General features: G+C 42.4%; 1 protein-coding gene across 1 annotated transcript in view; it reads right to left on the bottom strand.

Annotated features, from left to right (window-relative positions):
* Positions 1-16,479, bottom strand: part of lrp12 (low density lipoprotein receptor-related protein 12) — a 255,648-nt gene that overhangs the window by 37,430 nt on the left and 201,739 nt on the right. Inside the window, exon 5 of the mRNA XM_043689341.1 lies at positions 2,017-2,219. Coding sequence (XP_043545276.1) covers positions 2,017-2,219 — 203 coding nt within the window. The remainder of the gene's footprint in view (positions 1-2,016; positions 2,220-16,479) is intronic.

The raw sequence follows: 16,479 nt of genomic DNA, 5'->3' as shown, positions 1-16,479 counted from the left end.
GCGAGGGGTACAGAGAGCGCGAGCGTTCGCGAGGGGTACAGAGAGACAGCTCGCAAGGGGTATAGAGGGGGACAGAGAGAGTGGAGAGCGAGGAGTACAGAGAGAGGGAGGGGTATAGAGGGGCAGAGGGGGGGGGGGGGGGGGCAGAGAAAGATGGGGAAGAGAGGGTGGTGGAGCAGAGAGAGAGAGAGATCTTTGATCAATCAGGGAATAAGGGTTATGGGGAAAATGCAGGAAAGGAAGAATGTTGGAACAGTTATGAACCTAATGAATGGCCCAATGGCTTACTGCTGTTTCTACCTCTTATCGTCTTTTAAAATTAATGCTTATACACTCTTCACTCAAAAATGATTGATCTGAATATGTTAGAAATGGCAAAAGGTCACATCCTTGCAGCAAAGTTTAAGGATCAAGCCTCCAGGCATTACCAAAAGCTAGTAAATATGATGTTCTTTTCTTTCATATCCATCATAGACAAGGAATGGTGAAATAATAATGTGAAGTCTTTACCAATAAATTTACCTGGAGGCTGTATATGCTATATCTGATCACTGTTTGCATACTGACTGCAAATTATGTGACAGATACATCACATCCTGTTTCAACGTGGTAATGACTGGCAGTAGTAAAGGTATTTGCACATCATCCTGCAACATTGCACTGATGCAAAAAATAATTCAACTAATTTAACAGGGTGACAGTAACATAAAAAGGTGAAAGCTGATTTACAATTATAACAATCTAGTTAGATTTCCAGTTAAACTATTACTTTCACTCCTGGGCACTGAACCTCAAGAAATCTCCAACAGCCTCTAAGAGCAGACCTAACAGAATTATGCCAAGGCTAGAAGATTTAAAATTCTGGCGACAAATTGCCGAAAATCTTCTACACTTCAGAGGATAGCAGAATAAGATCCAATCTAATTGTATTTAAAGATTGAAGGTAAACAGAAACTTCTATTGGGGGATACATCATAGGGAATTACCCCCCCATAGTGCGGCATGGTGGCTCAGTTAGCACTGCTGCCTCACAGCACCTGGATTCCAGGTTCAATTCCAGCCTTGGGCAAATGTGTGTGGAGTTTGCACATTCTCCCCGTGTCTGCGTGGGTCTCCTCCGGGTGCTCCGGTTTCCTCCCACAGTCCAAAGATGTGCAGGACAGGTGAATTGGCCATGCTAAATTGCCCATACTGTTGGGTGCATTAGTCACAGGGAAATGGGTCTAGGTGGGTTACTCTTCGGAGGGTCGGTCTGGACTTGTTGGGCCGAAGGGCCTGTTTCCACACTATAGGGAATTTAATCTAATCTAATCTAATCAAAATTCAGGGAGACTGTTAGGAAGCATTTCTTTACACAAAGGCATTGGAAATCAGGCAATCTCATTAAAATCAAGAATTTTATGACTGAGTTTAACAGTTTTGTTAGGCAAGGTAGCAAGGACTACAGAACCAACAAGACATAGATCAGTAATGACCCAAGTAAATGTCAAAATAGTTCTAGGTGGTGAAAGGCTTAAGTCCCCAGTGTCATGACAACTTTCGCCGTCAGCCCACATCCCAATTCAAAATATCTCCCTACTTTATCTGGGACCCTGCTTTATGCCAACTGGCTAGACATTTTGCCTCTAGAACAGCAACTTGATTTCAAAAGTTAATTAGTGAGTTGTGATGCACTTTAAAACGAAACAAATTACAAAAAAAGTTCACAAGCACCATATTCCATTAATGTGTGGGCACATTCATTGGCATGCCAATGAAATTCTAACATGGGTCAAAAACCACTGCTTATAAAGTTAAAGGAGGATAGAATGTTTTGCACAATGTCATTATTTGAAGCATACCGAACTCTCTTGATGGAATGATTAAAATTAAGAGTGTGAAGGACTGAAAATTATAGGAATGCAGAGGCATAGAGTAATCGGGCTGAAAGAGATTGAATAGATTAGGAGGGGCATTAGAACGAACAAACTAGCTGCATTTCGACTCAAAGAAAAAGGACACCAATTTTACACATACCTGTGACATAAGACAGTCGGAAACCTTTTCCAGTATACCTGTCATCTGAATGAAACTTAATCCAGACATGGTCCTTTGAAGAAATGTAAGGTGCTGGAATGGATGATCCACACACTCTAGTTCCGTCAACACTTTTATACACTCCTATAGTTAGCCAGTCGGAACTACACCAAGCAGAGCTCTGGATATCAAAATCCTGGAAGCTAAGGCAAAAAAAAATGCAATAATGTTCAACTTGCAAACAAAATATCTATCAAGATGAATACAATTGCGAGATTGTCAGAGGTGGAGACTTTCTGATGAGTTGTTAAAAAGAAGTCCTGACATTGAATGTTTTGCACAATGTCATTATTTGAAGCATACAGAACTCTCTTAGTGTCCTGGCTAGTATTAGTCTCTCCTTTACCAAATATGAATTATCTATTAGATTAGATTACATTACAGCGTGGAAACTTGCGTTATAGAATCTTGCTTTGCCAAATTGCTGACAACAACTGCTCTATAACAAGCTCACTCACTTATTTTTAATTCATGCATGGGATTTGGAAATTGCTGACTGGCCCAGCATTCTTCTTTTAGATGGTGGCAGGCTGTCTGTTAGATTAGATTACTGACAGTGTGGAAACAGGCCCTTCGGCCCAACAAGTTCACACCGACCTGCTAAAGCGCAACCCACCAAGACCCATTCCCCTACATTTATCCCTTCAGCTAACACTACGGGCAATTTAGCATGGCCAATTCACCTAACCTAACCTGGACTGTGGGAGGAAACTGGAGCACCCGGAGGAAACCCACGCAGACACAGGAAGAATGTGCAAACTCCACACAGTCAGTTGGCTGAGGCGGGAATTGAACCTGAGGCTCTGGCGCTGTGAGGCAGCAGAGCTAACCATTGGGCCATTGTGCCAACTACTGCATACCATTTGGATTAGGTAGACACTGTTGTTAGGAAGGGAATTCCAGGAATTTGACCAACTGACATTGAAGGAACAGTGACATACTTCCAAGTTTGAATTTTGAGTGGCTTGGGGAGATGCTTGTAGATTGTGATGCTGCTATCAATCTGCTGCCCTTGTCCTGCTACAGAGGACCCTCGATTATCCGAATACCTATCATCCGAAAATCGGATTATCTGAAGGAGATCCTGAGGTCCTCATAGAAACATTACATCAAAGACCTGTTTCCAACAATGATCGCGTCTTTTGTTAACAGTGATTAAACAGGCACCGTCTCCAAATGAATGACCTCTGTCTCTGCCCACACTTTCCCTGGAATTCTTCAGAGGGGAGTACCCTAACCCCACCCCCCTGCTTCCCCAGATGGATCTCTTGAACATTGTACTGTACAGGGTAAAGGTGGAACCTGTCAAAAAGTTGCAGCAAAAAGGTGTGTGTGTGTGCACGCGTGTGCGCTCGTGCTCTGTTTGGAGACTTACCCCACAAAGGCAGTAGTAGCAGCAGCAGCTCTTGTTGATGTACAGTCCAGCTGCTCCGGAGAGGGGGCAGGGGTGTGGTGTTGGACAGGGTTAGGGGAGGGGGCGGGGGGGCAGGCAGTGCCTCATGCTATGTGCTGCTGCAGTCTCCTGAATGGGGAGCAGACTTTAAAAACGCCAAGCCCCAGAGGAAATCAATTAAACGAATAATCGATTATCCAAACAAAATAGTACCCGCCCATCTTGTTCTGATAATCAAGGTTCCCCTGTAATTGATAATCAGCAATTTGGGACATGCTGTCAAAGAAGCCTTGGTGAATGTCTGCAGTCCATCTTAGATACAGTACACACCGCTGTTACCCTCGTGATGGAGGGAGTGAATGGTTTTAAATGTTTTGCTTCTAAAGAAATTAATTTGTAAGAGCACTCTTTAGACATTCCTGACGATACAAAGCCCAACATAAATGCAAGATTTCCTTATACTTACTTCATTTGCTTTAAAATCTTTCTGATCTACAGATTTGTTTGCATCCCCAGTGAAGAAGACCTATGGGTGCTTTGAAATTTCGTTATATTTTACAAAACTCACTATCAAAATATTGTTGCTGTATCCTGTCTTGCACTGTTATAGATATCAGGAATTCAAGAGTTTTTTTTTAACTATGTAAACTAGCTTGTTGAGCTTGAAGGTTTGGTTTTAGATGTTTCGTCACCATACTAGGTAACATCATCAGTGAGAGTCTCCAGTGAAGTGCTGGTGGTATGTCCCATCTCTCTATTTATAGGTGTTGGGTTCTTAAGGTGGGTAATGTTATTTCCGGCTATTTTAAGGGAAGATAGATAGGATCTAAATCGATGTGTTTATTGGTGGAGCTCTGATTAGAATGCCATGCCTCTAAAGAATTCCCGTGCATGTCTTTGTTTCGCCTGTCCTAGGATGTGTGCGTTTTCCCAATCAAAGTGGTGTCCTTCTGTGTCTGTATGGTGTTGGTATTGGCCAGTTGGTGTTCGTGTATCCTGGTGGTAAGTTTCCTGCTAGTTTGTCCAATATATTGTTATAGTTCTTGCATAGTAACATGGTTAGTTTTACTGGTAGCATCTAATGGATCCTTTAGGTTCATTTGTCGCTGTTAAATGCGTTGGTAGATTTGTGGGCTACCATGATGCCAAAGGGTCTCAGTAGCCTGGAAGTCATTTCTGATATATCTTTGATGTAAGGTAATGTGGCTAAGGTTTTTGGTTGTGTTGTGTCTGCTTGTTTGGGCTCGTTTTGGAGGGATCGGCAGATTGTGTTTATTGGGCACTCGTTTTTCTTGAAAACGTTGTATAGATATTTTTCTTTTGCTTTTTCTAGTACTTGGGTGCTAAAGTGCGATGTAGCTCATTGAAATAATGTCTTGATGCAGCTCCATTTGTGGGTGATGGGATGATTGCTTCTGAAGTTAATTATTTGATCTGCATTTGTTGTTTTTCTGTAGACACTGGTTTGAAGCTCTCTGTTAACTGTATGTTCAACTGTCACGTTTAGGAATGGGTGTATGCTGTCATTTTCCTCCTCTTGTGAATTTTATGCCTGTCCGAATAGTGTTGATGGTGTTGTATGCTTACTCTAGTTGGCTCCGTTTTGTGATGACAAAAGTGTCACCTATTTAGTGGACCTAAAGTTTGGATTGGATAGATGGGAGGACTGCTTGTTCAAGTCTCTGCATTACTGATTCCGGTCTCATAGATATTGGTGATCCCACAGGTGTTCAATTGACTTGTTTGGAAGTTTTGTTATTGAATATGACGTGGGTGGTGAGGTACAGGTCAACTAGCTTGGAGGATGTTGTGTTTGCTGATGAAGTTGGTGCCATCAGGTGTTTGTAGTCCGGGTTTTCCGAGTAGTGATACCAGTGTTTCTTTGGCTAGGTCGAGGTTAATTGATGTGGAAACCATTATTTCGTCGTCTTCTATCTTGTTGTATACAATAGTGTTCAGGAATTCTTGGGTGTAGTGAATGGAGTGGTGTGAATCTTTAAATAAGTGTTTTAGTTTTTGGTGGAGTTCTTTGGCTAGTCTGTATGTTGGTGTACCACGTAGGAAGACTACGGATCAAAGGGGGCACCGGGTTTGTGTATTTTTAGTAATCCATAAAAGTGTGGTGTATTGGATCAATCTGGTTTCGTGTTTTGGAAGTCTGCCATGTTTAATTCTCCTGATTTTTTAAGTTCTGTTAGAAAGGATGAGATTCTATTTAGTAGTTGTGGGGTTGGGTCTATTGCCACCTGCTGGTAAGTTGCATGTATCTGCAAGTAGAGCATTTGCCTTTTTAAGACGGTCAGATTTTTAAAAAATAACAGTCATGTGTTTGCAGGTAGAATAATGATGTTTTTGCCCTTTTTAAGTCTTTCTAAGGCTTTATTTTCTTAAGCATTAAGTGTGTTTCTTTCTTTCTCTTGGCCTGATATAGGTGCAAACAAGTCAAAAGAACACCTATGGGATCACCAATATCAGGTCTCACAGCGGAAGCAGTAATAGGAAGACTACGGATCAAAGCGGGCACCGGGTTTGTGTATTTTTAGTAATCCATAAAAGTGTGGTGTGTTGGATCAATCTGGTTTCGTGTTTTGGAAGTCTGTCCTGTTTAATTCTCCTGATTTTTTAAGTTCTGTTAGAAAGGATGAGATTCTATTTAGTAATTGTGGGGTTGGGTCTATTGCCACCTGCTGGTAAATTGCATGTATCTGCAATAGAGCATTTGCCTTTTTAAGACAGTCAGATTTTTTAAAAATAACAGTCATGTGTTTGCAGGTAGAATAATGATGTTTTTGCCCTTTTTAAGTCTTTCTAAGACTTTATTTTCTTAAGCATTAAGTGTGTTTCTTTCTTTCTCTTGGCCTGATATAGGTGCAAACAAGTCAAAAGAACACCTATGGGATCACCAACATCAGGTCTCACAGCGGAAGCAGTAATGCAGAGACTTGAACAACCTGCTTCCCATCATTCCAACCCAAACTTTGGGCCGCTAAGTAGATGACACCTTTGTCATCACAACACGGAACAAATTAGAGGAAACATACAATACCATCAACACTATCCTCACAGGCATAAATTTCACAAAAGAGGAGGAGAACGACAACAGACTCCCATTCCTAGACGTGACAGTTGAATGTACAGTTAATGGGGCGCTTCAAAACAGTATCTGCAGAAAAACAACACACAGGGACCAATCATCCCAACACCCACAAATGGAGCTGCATCAAGACATTATTTCAACAAGCTCATTGACACTGCAGCACCCAATTCCTCAGAAACAAACCCAAACAAGCAGACAGAACGCAACCAAAAACCATAGTCATGCTACCTTACATCAAAGACATATCAGAAATTACTTCCACACTACTCAGACCCCTTGGCATCATGGTAGCCTACAAACCTACCAACACACTTAAAAGCAACTAATGAACCTAATGGATCCATTAGATACCACCAGCAAAATTAACATCATTTTCAAGATACCATGCAAGAACTATAACAAATACGATATCAGACACACTAGCAAGAAACTTGCCACCAGGATACATGAACACCAGAAGACGTGACCTCCTATCACTAGTTTCCATACATACAGACAAAGAAGGGCACCACTTTGACTAGGACAACACACACATCCTAGGCAAAACAAAGACACACACATGAATTCTTAGATGCATGGCATTCTAACCAGAACTCCATCAATAAACACATCGAATTTCAATCTTATCTACCTTTCTTGAAAAAAAAGTGGAAATGACATCACCCACCTTAAGAAACCAAGACCTATAAAGGGAGAGCTGGGGCAGAGTACCAATGCTTCACCAGAGACTCTCACTGATGTTGTTACCAAGTATGATGATGAAACATCTGAAAACGAACCTTAAAGCTCAGTGAGCTAACTTACATACTTATCAACCTGAGCTACAAATCTTCTCAAAAAAATTTGTTTTTTAAAATTTCTTCAGAATGTTTGAAGCATATAATATGCTACCAGTCAGAACGGTATTTGGCTTAGAGGGAAACTTGAAGGTTATCTACTTCCAAGTGGTAAAGTCTTGAGTTTGGAAGGGATGTCTGAGGAGCCTTGGTAAGTCATTGCAATATATTTTGTAGAGGCGTGAAGGGTATGAATGTTGAAGATAGTGGATATGATGCCAGTCGAATGAGCTGCTTTATTCTCGATGGTGTTGAGCTCGAGTGTTGCTGAAAGTGGGGAAGGTAGCTGAGAATGCGATAGGTTGATGAAGGTAGGGGAGAAGGTGATGGTTCGGAAAGGAGGGTGGAGCAGATAGATGGGAAAGTTGATGGACAGGTCACGAAGGTGGTGCCATATTGGAGACTTGGGGCAGGGATAATGTGGGGAAGGGGAAAAGAAGAAACTGGTGAAATCCACATTCATCCCGTGTGGTTGGAGGGTCCCAAGGTGGAATATGAGGCGTTCTTCCTCCAGGTGTCAGGTGGTAAGCATTTAGTGATGGAGGAGGACCAGGACCTGCATGTCCTTGATGGAGAGGGAGTTGAAGTGTTGAGCTACTGGGCAGTGGAGTTGTTTGGTGCAGGTGTCCCAGAGATGTTCTCTGAAACAATCCACAAGTTGGCATCCTGTCTCCCTGATATAGAGGAGACCACATCGGGTGCAACTTATACAGTAGATGACAATGGAGGAGGTACAGGCGAATTTCTGTTGGATGTAGAAGGACCTTTTGGGGCCTTGGATGGAAGTGAGGGGAGTGGTGTAGCACCGGCTTTACACTTCCGGCAGTGGCAGGGGAAGGTGTTGGGAGTGGGTGTGGGCTGGTGGGGGGGCATGGACCTGACGAGGAAGTCGTGGAGGGAATGGTCTCTCTGGAACACTGATAGGGATGGGGAGGGGAATAGATCTCTGGTCTGTTTGTAGGTGGGCGGAAGTGGCAGAGGATGACACGATGTATGTGGGGTTGGTGGGGTGGAAGGTGAGGACCAGGAGGTACTGTCTTTGTTGCGTTGGGAGGGGTGGTGTTCAATGGCAGTGGTGCAGGAAGTGGAGGAGATGCGCTGGAGGGCATCGGCGATCTTGTGGGAAGGGAAGTTGTAATCCTGGAAGGAGGTGGCCATCTGGGATTTTTCGAAGGTGCAATTGGTTATCCTTGGAACAGATGCGGTGGAGGAAGAGGATTTGGGAATAAGGAATGGGGTTTTTAACAGGTGGTAGGGTTGGATGAGGTCTAGTCTAGGTAGCTATGGGAGTCGGTGGGCTTGCAGTAAATGTCCGTGGTTAGTCGATCGCTGGAGATGGAGAGGTCCAGGAAGGGGAGGGAGGAGTCCAAGATGGTCCAGGTGAATTTAAAAGGTTTTGGTGAAGGTGATGAACTGTTCAATCTCCTTGTGGGAACACGAGATAGCACCGATACAGTCACTGATGTAGCAGAGGAACAGGTGGGTGGTGGTGCCAGTGTAGCTGCAGATGATGGACTGTTCCAAATACCCAATAAAGAAGCAGACATAGCTGGGTCCCATGCAGGTGCCCATGGCTACCTCTTTGGTTTGGAAGAAGTGGGAGGATTGGAAGGAGAAGCTGTTGAGGGTGAATGCCAGTTCAGCCAGGCGGATGAGCATGTGGGTGGAAGGGTACTGATTGGGTTGGCGTGAGAGGAAGAAACGGAGGGCTTGGAGGCCTTTGTTCTGGCAGATGGATGCGTACAGGGGTGGATGTCCATGGTGAAGATGAGGTGTTGGGGGCCAGGGAAATGAAAATCTTGGAGGAGGCAAAGGGTGTGGGTGATGTCCTGAACGTAGGTGGGGAGTTCCTGGACTAAGAGGGACAGGAAGGTATCAAGATATGCAGAGATGAGTTCAGTGGGACAGGAGCAGGCTGAGGCAATGGGTTGACCAGGGAAATCAGGCTTGTGAATCTTAGGAAGGAGGTAGAAACGGGCAGCGCAGGGTTCACGGACATTAAGGTTGAAGTCTGTGGATGGGAGATCCCCAGAGGTGATGAGGCTGTGGACGGTCTGGGAGTTGATGGTTTGGTGATGAGAGGGGAGGTCGTGGTCGAGGGGCCAGTAGGAGGTGTCTGTGAGTTGGCACCTGGCTTCAGTGATGCAGAGGTCAGTGTGCCGAACTACAACTGTGCACCCCCCCCACCCCACCCCAAGTCAAGTAGTTTTGCTTTTAAACATCAGGTTGACTTCCTCACTAACTACTAGGCTGCATCTGTGGCTGGTACCTCTTAAGGACTTAGCAAGCTCAGTTCAGTAGTGATACAACTGAACCAATTTTTATGGTGGACATTGAAGTCCTCCACAGAGTACATCCTGTTTTCTGACTGCCCTCAGTGCTTCTTCCAGGTGGTATTCATCGTGAATGAGAACTGACTACGCTCCAGGAGGAGTTAGGTGGTAAACAGCAGAGATCTTCTGTTTTAACCTGATACCATGAGACGTCAAGGGGCCCAGAGTTTACGTTGAAGACTCCCAAGGCAAGTCCTTTCCAACTATACAACAGTACCACCACCTCTGCTCTGACTCAATGTGTGTAAAGCATGATTCCATTAGCACAACTATACAGGCTATTGCTTGCCTACGGCAGCAAGGTCTCACGTAGATGGGACTAAATAGGGCAGACTTTGTTTCCTAAAGGATATTAATAAACCAGATGGTTTTTCATAATAATTAATAATGATTGCATGGTGACCAATAGAGTTGAGTTATACAGCACCAAAACAGACTCTTTGGTCCAATTCGCCCATGCCAAATTTCCCAAACTAAACTATTCTCATTTGCCTGCATTTGGCCCATATCCCTCCAAACCTTTCCTATTCACGTACCTATCCAAATGTTTCTTAAATATTGCAACTATACCTGGCTCAACTACTTTCTCTGACAGTTTATTCCAGGGCTGTTTTCTCTGGATGGTTGGAGGCTGAGGGTTGACCTTATAGAGGTTTATAAAATCATGAGGGGCATAGACAAAGTAAATAAAGTCTTTTCCCTGGGATGGCGAGTCCAGAACTAAAGGGCATGGTTTAGGGCTAGAGGGGAAAAATTTAAAAGGGACCCAAGAGGCAACCCTTTCAAGCAGAGGGTGGTGCTTGTGGGGAGTGAGCTGCCAGAGGAAGTGGTGGAGGCTAGTACAATTGCAGCATTTGGATAGGTGTATGAATAGGAAAGGTTTAGAGGGATACGGGCCTAGTGCTGGCAAATGGGACTAGATTAAGTTAAGATATCTGGTTGGCATGGACGAGATGGGCCGAAGGATCTGTTGCCATGCTGTACATCTCTGTGACTCTTATACAGACCACCCTGTGTGAAAATGTTGCCCGTCAGGTCCTTTTTAAATCTTTCTCCTGAAAAATATGCTCTCTACTTTTTAACACCCCTATCCTACAGAAGCAACCATTGCTATTCACCTTATCTATGCCTATGATTTATAAACTTCTAAGGTCATCCCTCAATCTCCTACGCTGCGGTGATAAAGTCCCAACCTATCCAACGTTTCCACATGACTCAAACCCTCTCGTCCTGGTAATATCCTTGTACATCTTTTCTGCACCCTCTCCAATTTAATAGTATCCTTCCTTAAGCAGGGTGGCCAGAACTGTACACAGTACTCCAAAAGTAGCCTTACCAATATCATGTGTAACTGCAACATGATGCCTAACTCCTATACTAACTGGTCTGAGCAACGAAGCCAATCGTGCCAAACGTCCTCTTTACCATCCTGTCTACATTTTATGTAACTTTCAAAAAACAATGTACCTGAATGCCTAGGTCGCTCTGTTTGGTAATACTCCCTAGGGCCCTACCATTAACTGTATAAGTCTTGCCTTTGTCTGTCTTACCAAAATACAACACCTCACATTCATCCAAATTAAACTCATCTGCCATTCATCAGCCCATTTACCCAAATGTTCAAGATCCCTTTGTAATTTTAGATAACCTGTCCACTATACCTCCAATTTTGGTGCCATCTGCAAACTTACTAATCATGCTTCCTAAATTCTCATGCAACTTTTTTATATAAATGACAAACCGAGACTAGTTTTTAATTCCAGATTTTGATTAGTTCGATTTAAATTTCACCAGCTATGTCCCCAGAGTATAAGTCTCGGGCACTGAATCCTAGCCCTTTTAATCCTGCACCGTTATGCCATCACCTCACCTTCACTAGTGACAAAGAAAATAGCTGGATTTTAAGACTGTCACAAGTCACAATTATTGTGATGGTTGCACACTGCTTTGTTTGAGCATATATAGCTTTGCTGCATTTGTAGCACCCAGCAAATCAATGAAAAGAAATAAGTTTTTTAAAAAGTAAAAAAACTAGCAAATTATTATCCTGTATTCACTGCCTCAACCATCTGTAGTTGAATGACTAATTCCAGAGAATTATAAACTTGGTTTGGCTTCAATTCATCTTGGCATTTGTATAGTTATTTATATGGTTATTTGTATAGTTATAAAATAATAAGTTATTTTAAATATGTCAAATAGTAAGTTTACTTAACAATTTATTTAACAGTGAAACCAAGAAAAGGTGTTCTAAAGATTTGATATTAAACTAATTTGTTGATACATTTTCTGATATTCTTAACTATTTCAGTGGAGAGAGATGTCTTTAAGAGAGTTAATAAGATCATAAGTAGTTAAGAGAGTTAATAAGAAACAGAAGTAGGCCATTCAGCCCCTCAAGCCTTCCACCTTTCAATAAGAAGATGGCTGATCTGACATTCTCACATCTACTTTCCTGTCTTTTCACTGTAACAATGCATAAACCTCAGAGGCTTTTTCTCATCAGTCTTACACTGGTGCCCCTTCAGTCTGAGACAATGCCTTCCGGTCTTAAGACTCTCATGAGGGAGAACATCCTCTCTGTAGTCATCCTATCAAGTCCCTTAAGAATCCTATCACATGGCCTGGTATATTCTAGCAGACTCGCCTCTTGGCTGTTTGTTCTGTGTCAGACTACTTTCCTGCGAGCCTGGTCCTTGACCTTGAGAATTTTTTAAAACAGTAGTAGAAACAGAAGTAGGCCATTCAGCCCCTCAAGCCTTCTACCTTTCAATAAGAAGATGGCTGATCTGACATTCTCACATCTACTTTCCTGTCTTTTCCCTGTAACAATGCATAAACCTCAGAGGCTTTTTCTCATCAGTCTTACACTGGTGCCCCTTCAGTCTGAGACTGGTGCCCCTTCAGTCTGAGACAATGCCTTCCGGTCTTAAGACTCTCATGAGGGAGAACATCCTCTCTGTAGTCATCCTATCAAGTCCCTTAAGAATCCTATCACATGGCCTGGGATGGGGTGGACGGAATGGATGGACAACTGTAACTAAGGTTAAAGAATGTGTTATTTTTTATAGTTTTATATCACTTCCTTTTGGAATACTGTGGCAAATTGGAGAGATGTGCAAGTTGATGAGGCCCAGCAGATGTAGAGAGTCAGAGTTGGAAGCAATGCAGTCTCCCATTCTATCAATTAAGACTAAAACATATAGGTGGAGGTCAGTGGTTGAATGGCAACTTGAGCATATCTAAAAAGAAGTTTGGGTGGAGAGGTAGCATGCAACAGTGGCATGCCTGAGTGCTTTGGAGACTAGTGGGCACCGCAAAGGTTGTAGTGCATTATTTTGGCCAAAGTAACAATTTAATTTTAAACTCATTTTGAACATTTCATTTTGCTACAGTTCAACATTTAAGGGGTTTATATTTTAATTTAGCTTAATTTGATTTAATTGGCTTAATTAAATGTTTATTAAAAGTATAAAAAGTATAAATCTGTTAAAAGAGTACAGTGAAGTCAGGAGACAAAATCATAATATTTCACTGTGAATAAATCTATGGCAAACAAAGATTAGTCCTTAAAAATCAAAAGAACTGCAGATGCTAGAAATCAAAAACAAAACAGATTGCTGGAAAAGCTCAGCATGTCTAGCAGCACCCAGAACTAATGCTTTAGGACAAAGGACCCTTCCTCAGTGTGGAAAGGTCACTTGACCCAAAATGTTAACTGTTTCTCTCCACAGATGCTGCAAGACCTGCTGAGCTTTTCTAGCAAAGACTAGTCCTGGTTTCTTCCTTCACCAACTATCTGTATATCAGAAGTATATAATCTTATTATTACTTTCAACCTTTGTAAGCATCCTCATAAGATGTCAATCAGAATTCAGAGCTTCAGTCTCCTTTAGCCATGGACATCGACAGTGGATTTCCTCACACTGAAGCAGAAATGTCAACAATTAAGACAAAGATTCATTCTATTTGAGATAATTCTCTCACAAATTAGCAAATCCAGTTCTGAAGAACAGTCAGATTGAACTTGAAGCCTTAACTGTTTCTCTCTCCACAGATGCTGTCAGACCTGAGTTTCTCCAGCACGTTGTTTTATCATTTATAAATAGAATGACGTTTTGCTTTGCGTCCCTTCCTTTCCTTGACTTTGTGTTTCATACTTTGAAGAACAAAGATGTAAACAATTTGTTCAAGTTTATGTATAGTTCCAGGTTGTACAAGGGATACAGGCTTTCTGCTCAAAGCGTTGTACGACTGTAAACCTGCTTTCCTTTTTTCCTAGTAAGAACCTCATCCTGGGATTCAGAACGCAGATGAAAAGAAAATAATTCCCCAAGCCATGTCCGCAGTTAAAAAAAATATGTCGGGTTAAGAAAGTGGTGGTGGAGGGAGAGGAATTCCCCTATCATATACTGCATGGCTTAATTCAGCTCCAACAGAGCTTAACCCAACTTAGATTGCTTTAGTATCATGCCTATTTGCTCCATATACACAAAGCCACATTGAAATGTGAGGCCAATGATGCAATGGAAACAAATCCTTAACAGATATAAAGCAAAAACATACTGCTCAACATCTATATTTAGGGTTGATCTTCAACAGCTTATTCAATTTTTCGCAGTGTCATCTGTGGTAAGGATCATGGATGGAAATGAAAATCTGCAGGAACAGAAATTCCCTTTATCTTCAACCACTTTCCTCCATCAATCATCCAAATATTGCAGCTGGCAACATGGAAGGCTAAAACTGTTCTTCACACAAAATAGAAAGGGGGATTTTTTTGACATTATGACTAAATTTTGACTAATTTGATTTGCCAACTGGTCCTTGAAAAAGGTCATTTTTTGCTGAATAAATCTGTCCAACTTCGATGGCAGATATGTTCATGTTGCAAAATTCAATATCGTATTATGTCAAACAACATGTACAGCCAGCACATAAAAATGCAACAGTTTTTATATATTGCACCCGGTTAGTGCATTTACTGCAGGAGAATTTGAACTTTATCGATCCAAGGTCATTTAACACTGTACCAATGATCTCTGCCCCTCAACAAACAAACCCTTTTAATTTCGCCTGCATAACAATTCTAAACAGTTTACAATGACAGTATTATCTCAAAGCCATTGCTGAATTGAAAAGAAACGTGTGACTATGCTAAATTTATAAACAGCAGATAAATAATCACAAAATATTAGACAACAGCTAATCTTCCACTACCATGATAAAATCAGAAAATCCTACAGTGCAAAAAGTCACTCAGCTCATCATGCTTCTTCCAGCTCTTTGAATATGCTATCCAATTAATTGTTACCCTGCTCATTCCCAAGAGCCCTCAAATTTTCTTCCCTTCAAGTAATAATTTAACTGCTTGTTTATAGTTAGTACTAACTGTACTTCCACCAATTCATAACTACAGGCAGTCTGAGTCGCAAATGAGTCCCAAATGAGAATTTGTTCGCAAGTCGCTTTGTCTGCAAGTTGGAACATGACAGGACAATGTCAAACAGCCAACGCTTGTATACCAGGTCACAGAGTCATAGAGATGTACAGCATGGAAACAGACCCTTCGGTCCAACCCGTCCATGCCGACCAGATATCCCAACCCAATCTAGTCCGACATGCCAGCATTCTGCCCATATCCCTCCAAACCCTTCCTATTCATATTCCCATCGAAATGCCTCTTAAATGTTGCAATTGTACCAGCCTCCACCACATCCTCTGGCAGCTTATTCCAAACATGTACCACCCTCTGCGTGAAAAAGTTGCCCCTTAGGTCTCATTTATATCTTTCCCCTCTCACCCTAAACCTATGCCCTCTAGCTCTGGACTCCCCGACCCCAGGGAAAAGACTTTGTCTATTTATCCTATCCATGCCCCTCATGATTTTATAAACCTCTCTAATGGTGGCGAAGAAGCTGGGAAATTGTAATGGAGCAATCTGAAAGTTGCAGGAGACCTACATGAGCAATAGGGCAAACCCCCTGCTGACTCTGAGAGGCCTTGAGGACGGAAGGATCCCTTTGTGTCTGGAAGGTGAGGGAAATTCCTGTTAGGTCATCTCGAGAAGTTAGCAATTAGAGCCCAACAAGCTGAGCCCACTCCCCCCAGCTGATTGGTTTAACTCTACCACAATGTCCTGAGAGATCGGTAACACAGGTCGAGTTTTGATTTTCTTTTTCATCAACACGTTCAGAGATGCTATTATGCACCTCATAATTTAGGCCTCCTCGGTCAGAGGTAGAGACACTACTGCCACTCCGCAAGAACCTTTCAGACAAATATCTATTGCAATATGTTGATTCTCTATTCTCTGCATTTCCACGGACGTTTACCAAGGTTCCCACTGGTGGAGCAAAGAATCCCTGTTTATAATCATGGTGTTGTGTGTGTGTGTGCGCGCGTGTATGTGTGCGTGTGTGTATGTGTGCGTGTGTGTATGTGTGTGTGTGTATGTGTGTGTATGTGTGTGTGTATGTGCGTGTGTGTGTGCGTGTGTGCGTGTGTGTATATGTGCGTGCGTGTGTGTGTGTGCACGTGCGTTCGTATTGTCCTGTGTCTCTGTCTGTGTGTTTGCTTGTGTCTGGCTGTGTGTGTTTGACTGTATGAGAGTGTGTGCGTGTGTGTGTGTGCTTGTGTCTGTGTGTGTGTATGTATCTGTGTGTGTGGGTGTGTATCTGTGTATGTCTGTGTGTTTTAGTGAATTATTATGTGCATCTCAGCATCTGCGTCTTTGTGCTTTTG

This window comes from Chiloscyllium plagiosum, chromosome 4 (genome assembly GCF_004010195.1).
Source record: "Chiloscyllium plagiosum isolate BGI_BamShark_2017 chromosome 4, ASM401019v2, whole genome shotgun sequence".
Classification (NCBI taxonomy): domain Eukaryota; kingdom Metazoa; phylum Chordata; class Chondrichthyes; order Orectolobiformes; family Hemiscylliidae; genus Chiloscyllium; species Chiloscyllium plagiosum.
Note: the sequence above shows the minus strand (reverse complement) of the source record. Positions and strands in the feature narration are given on the sequence as shown.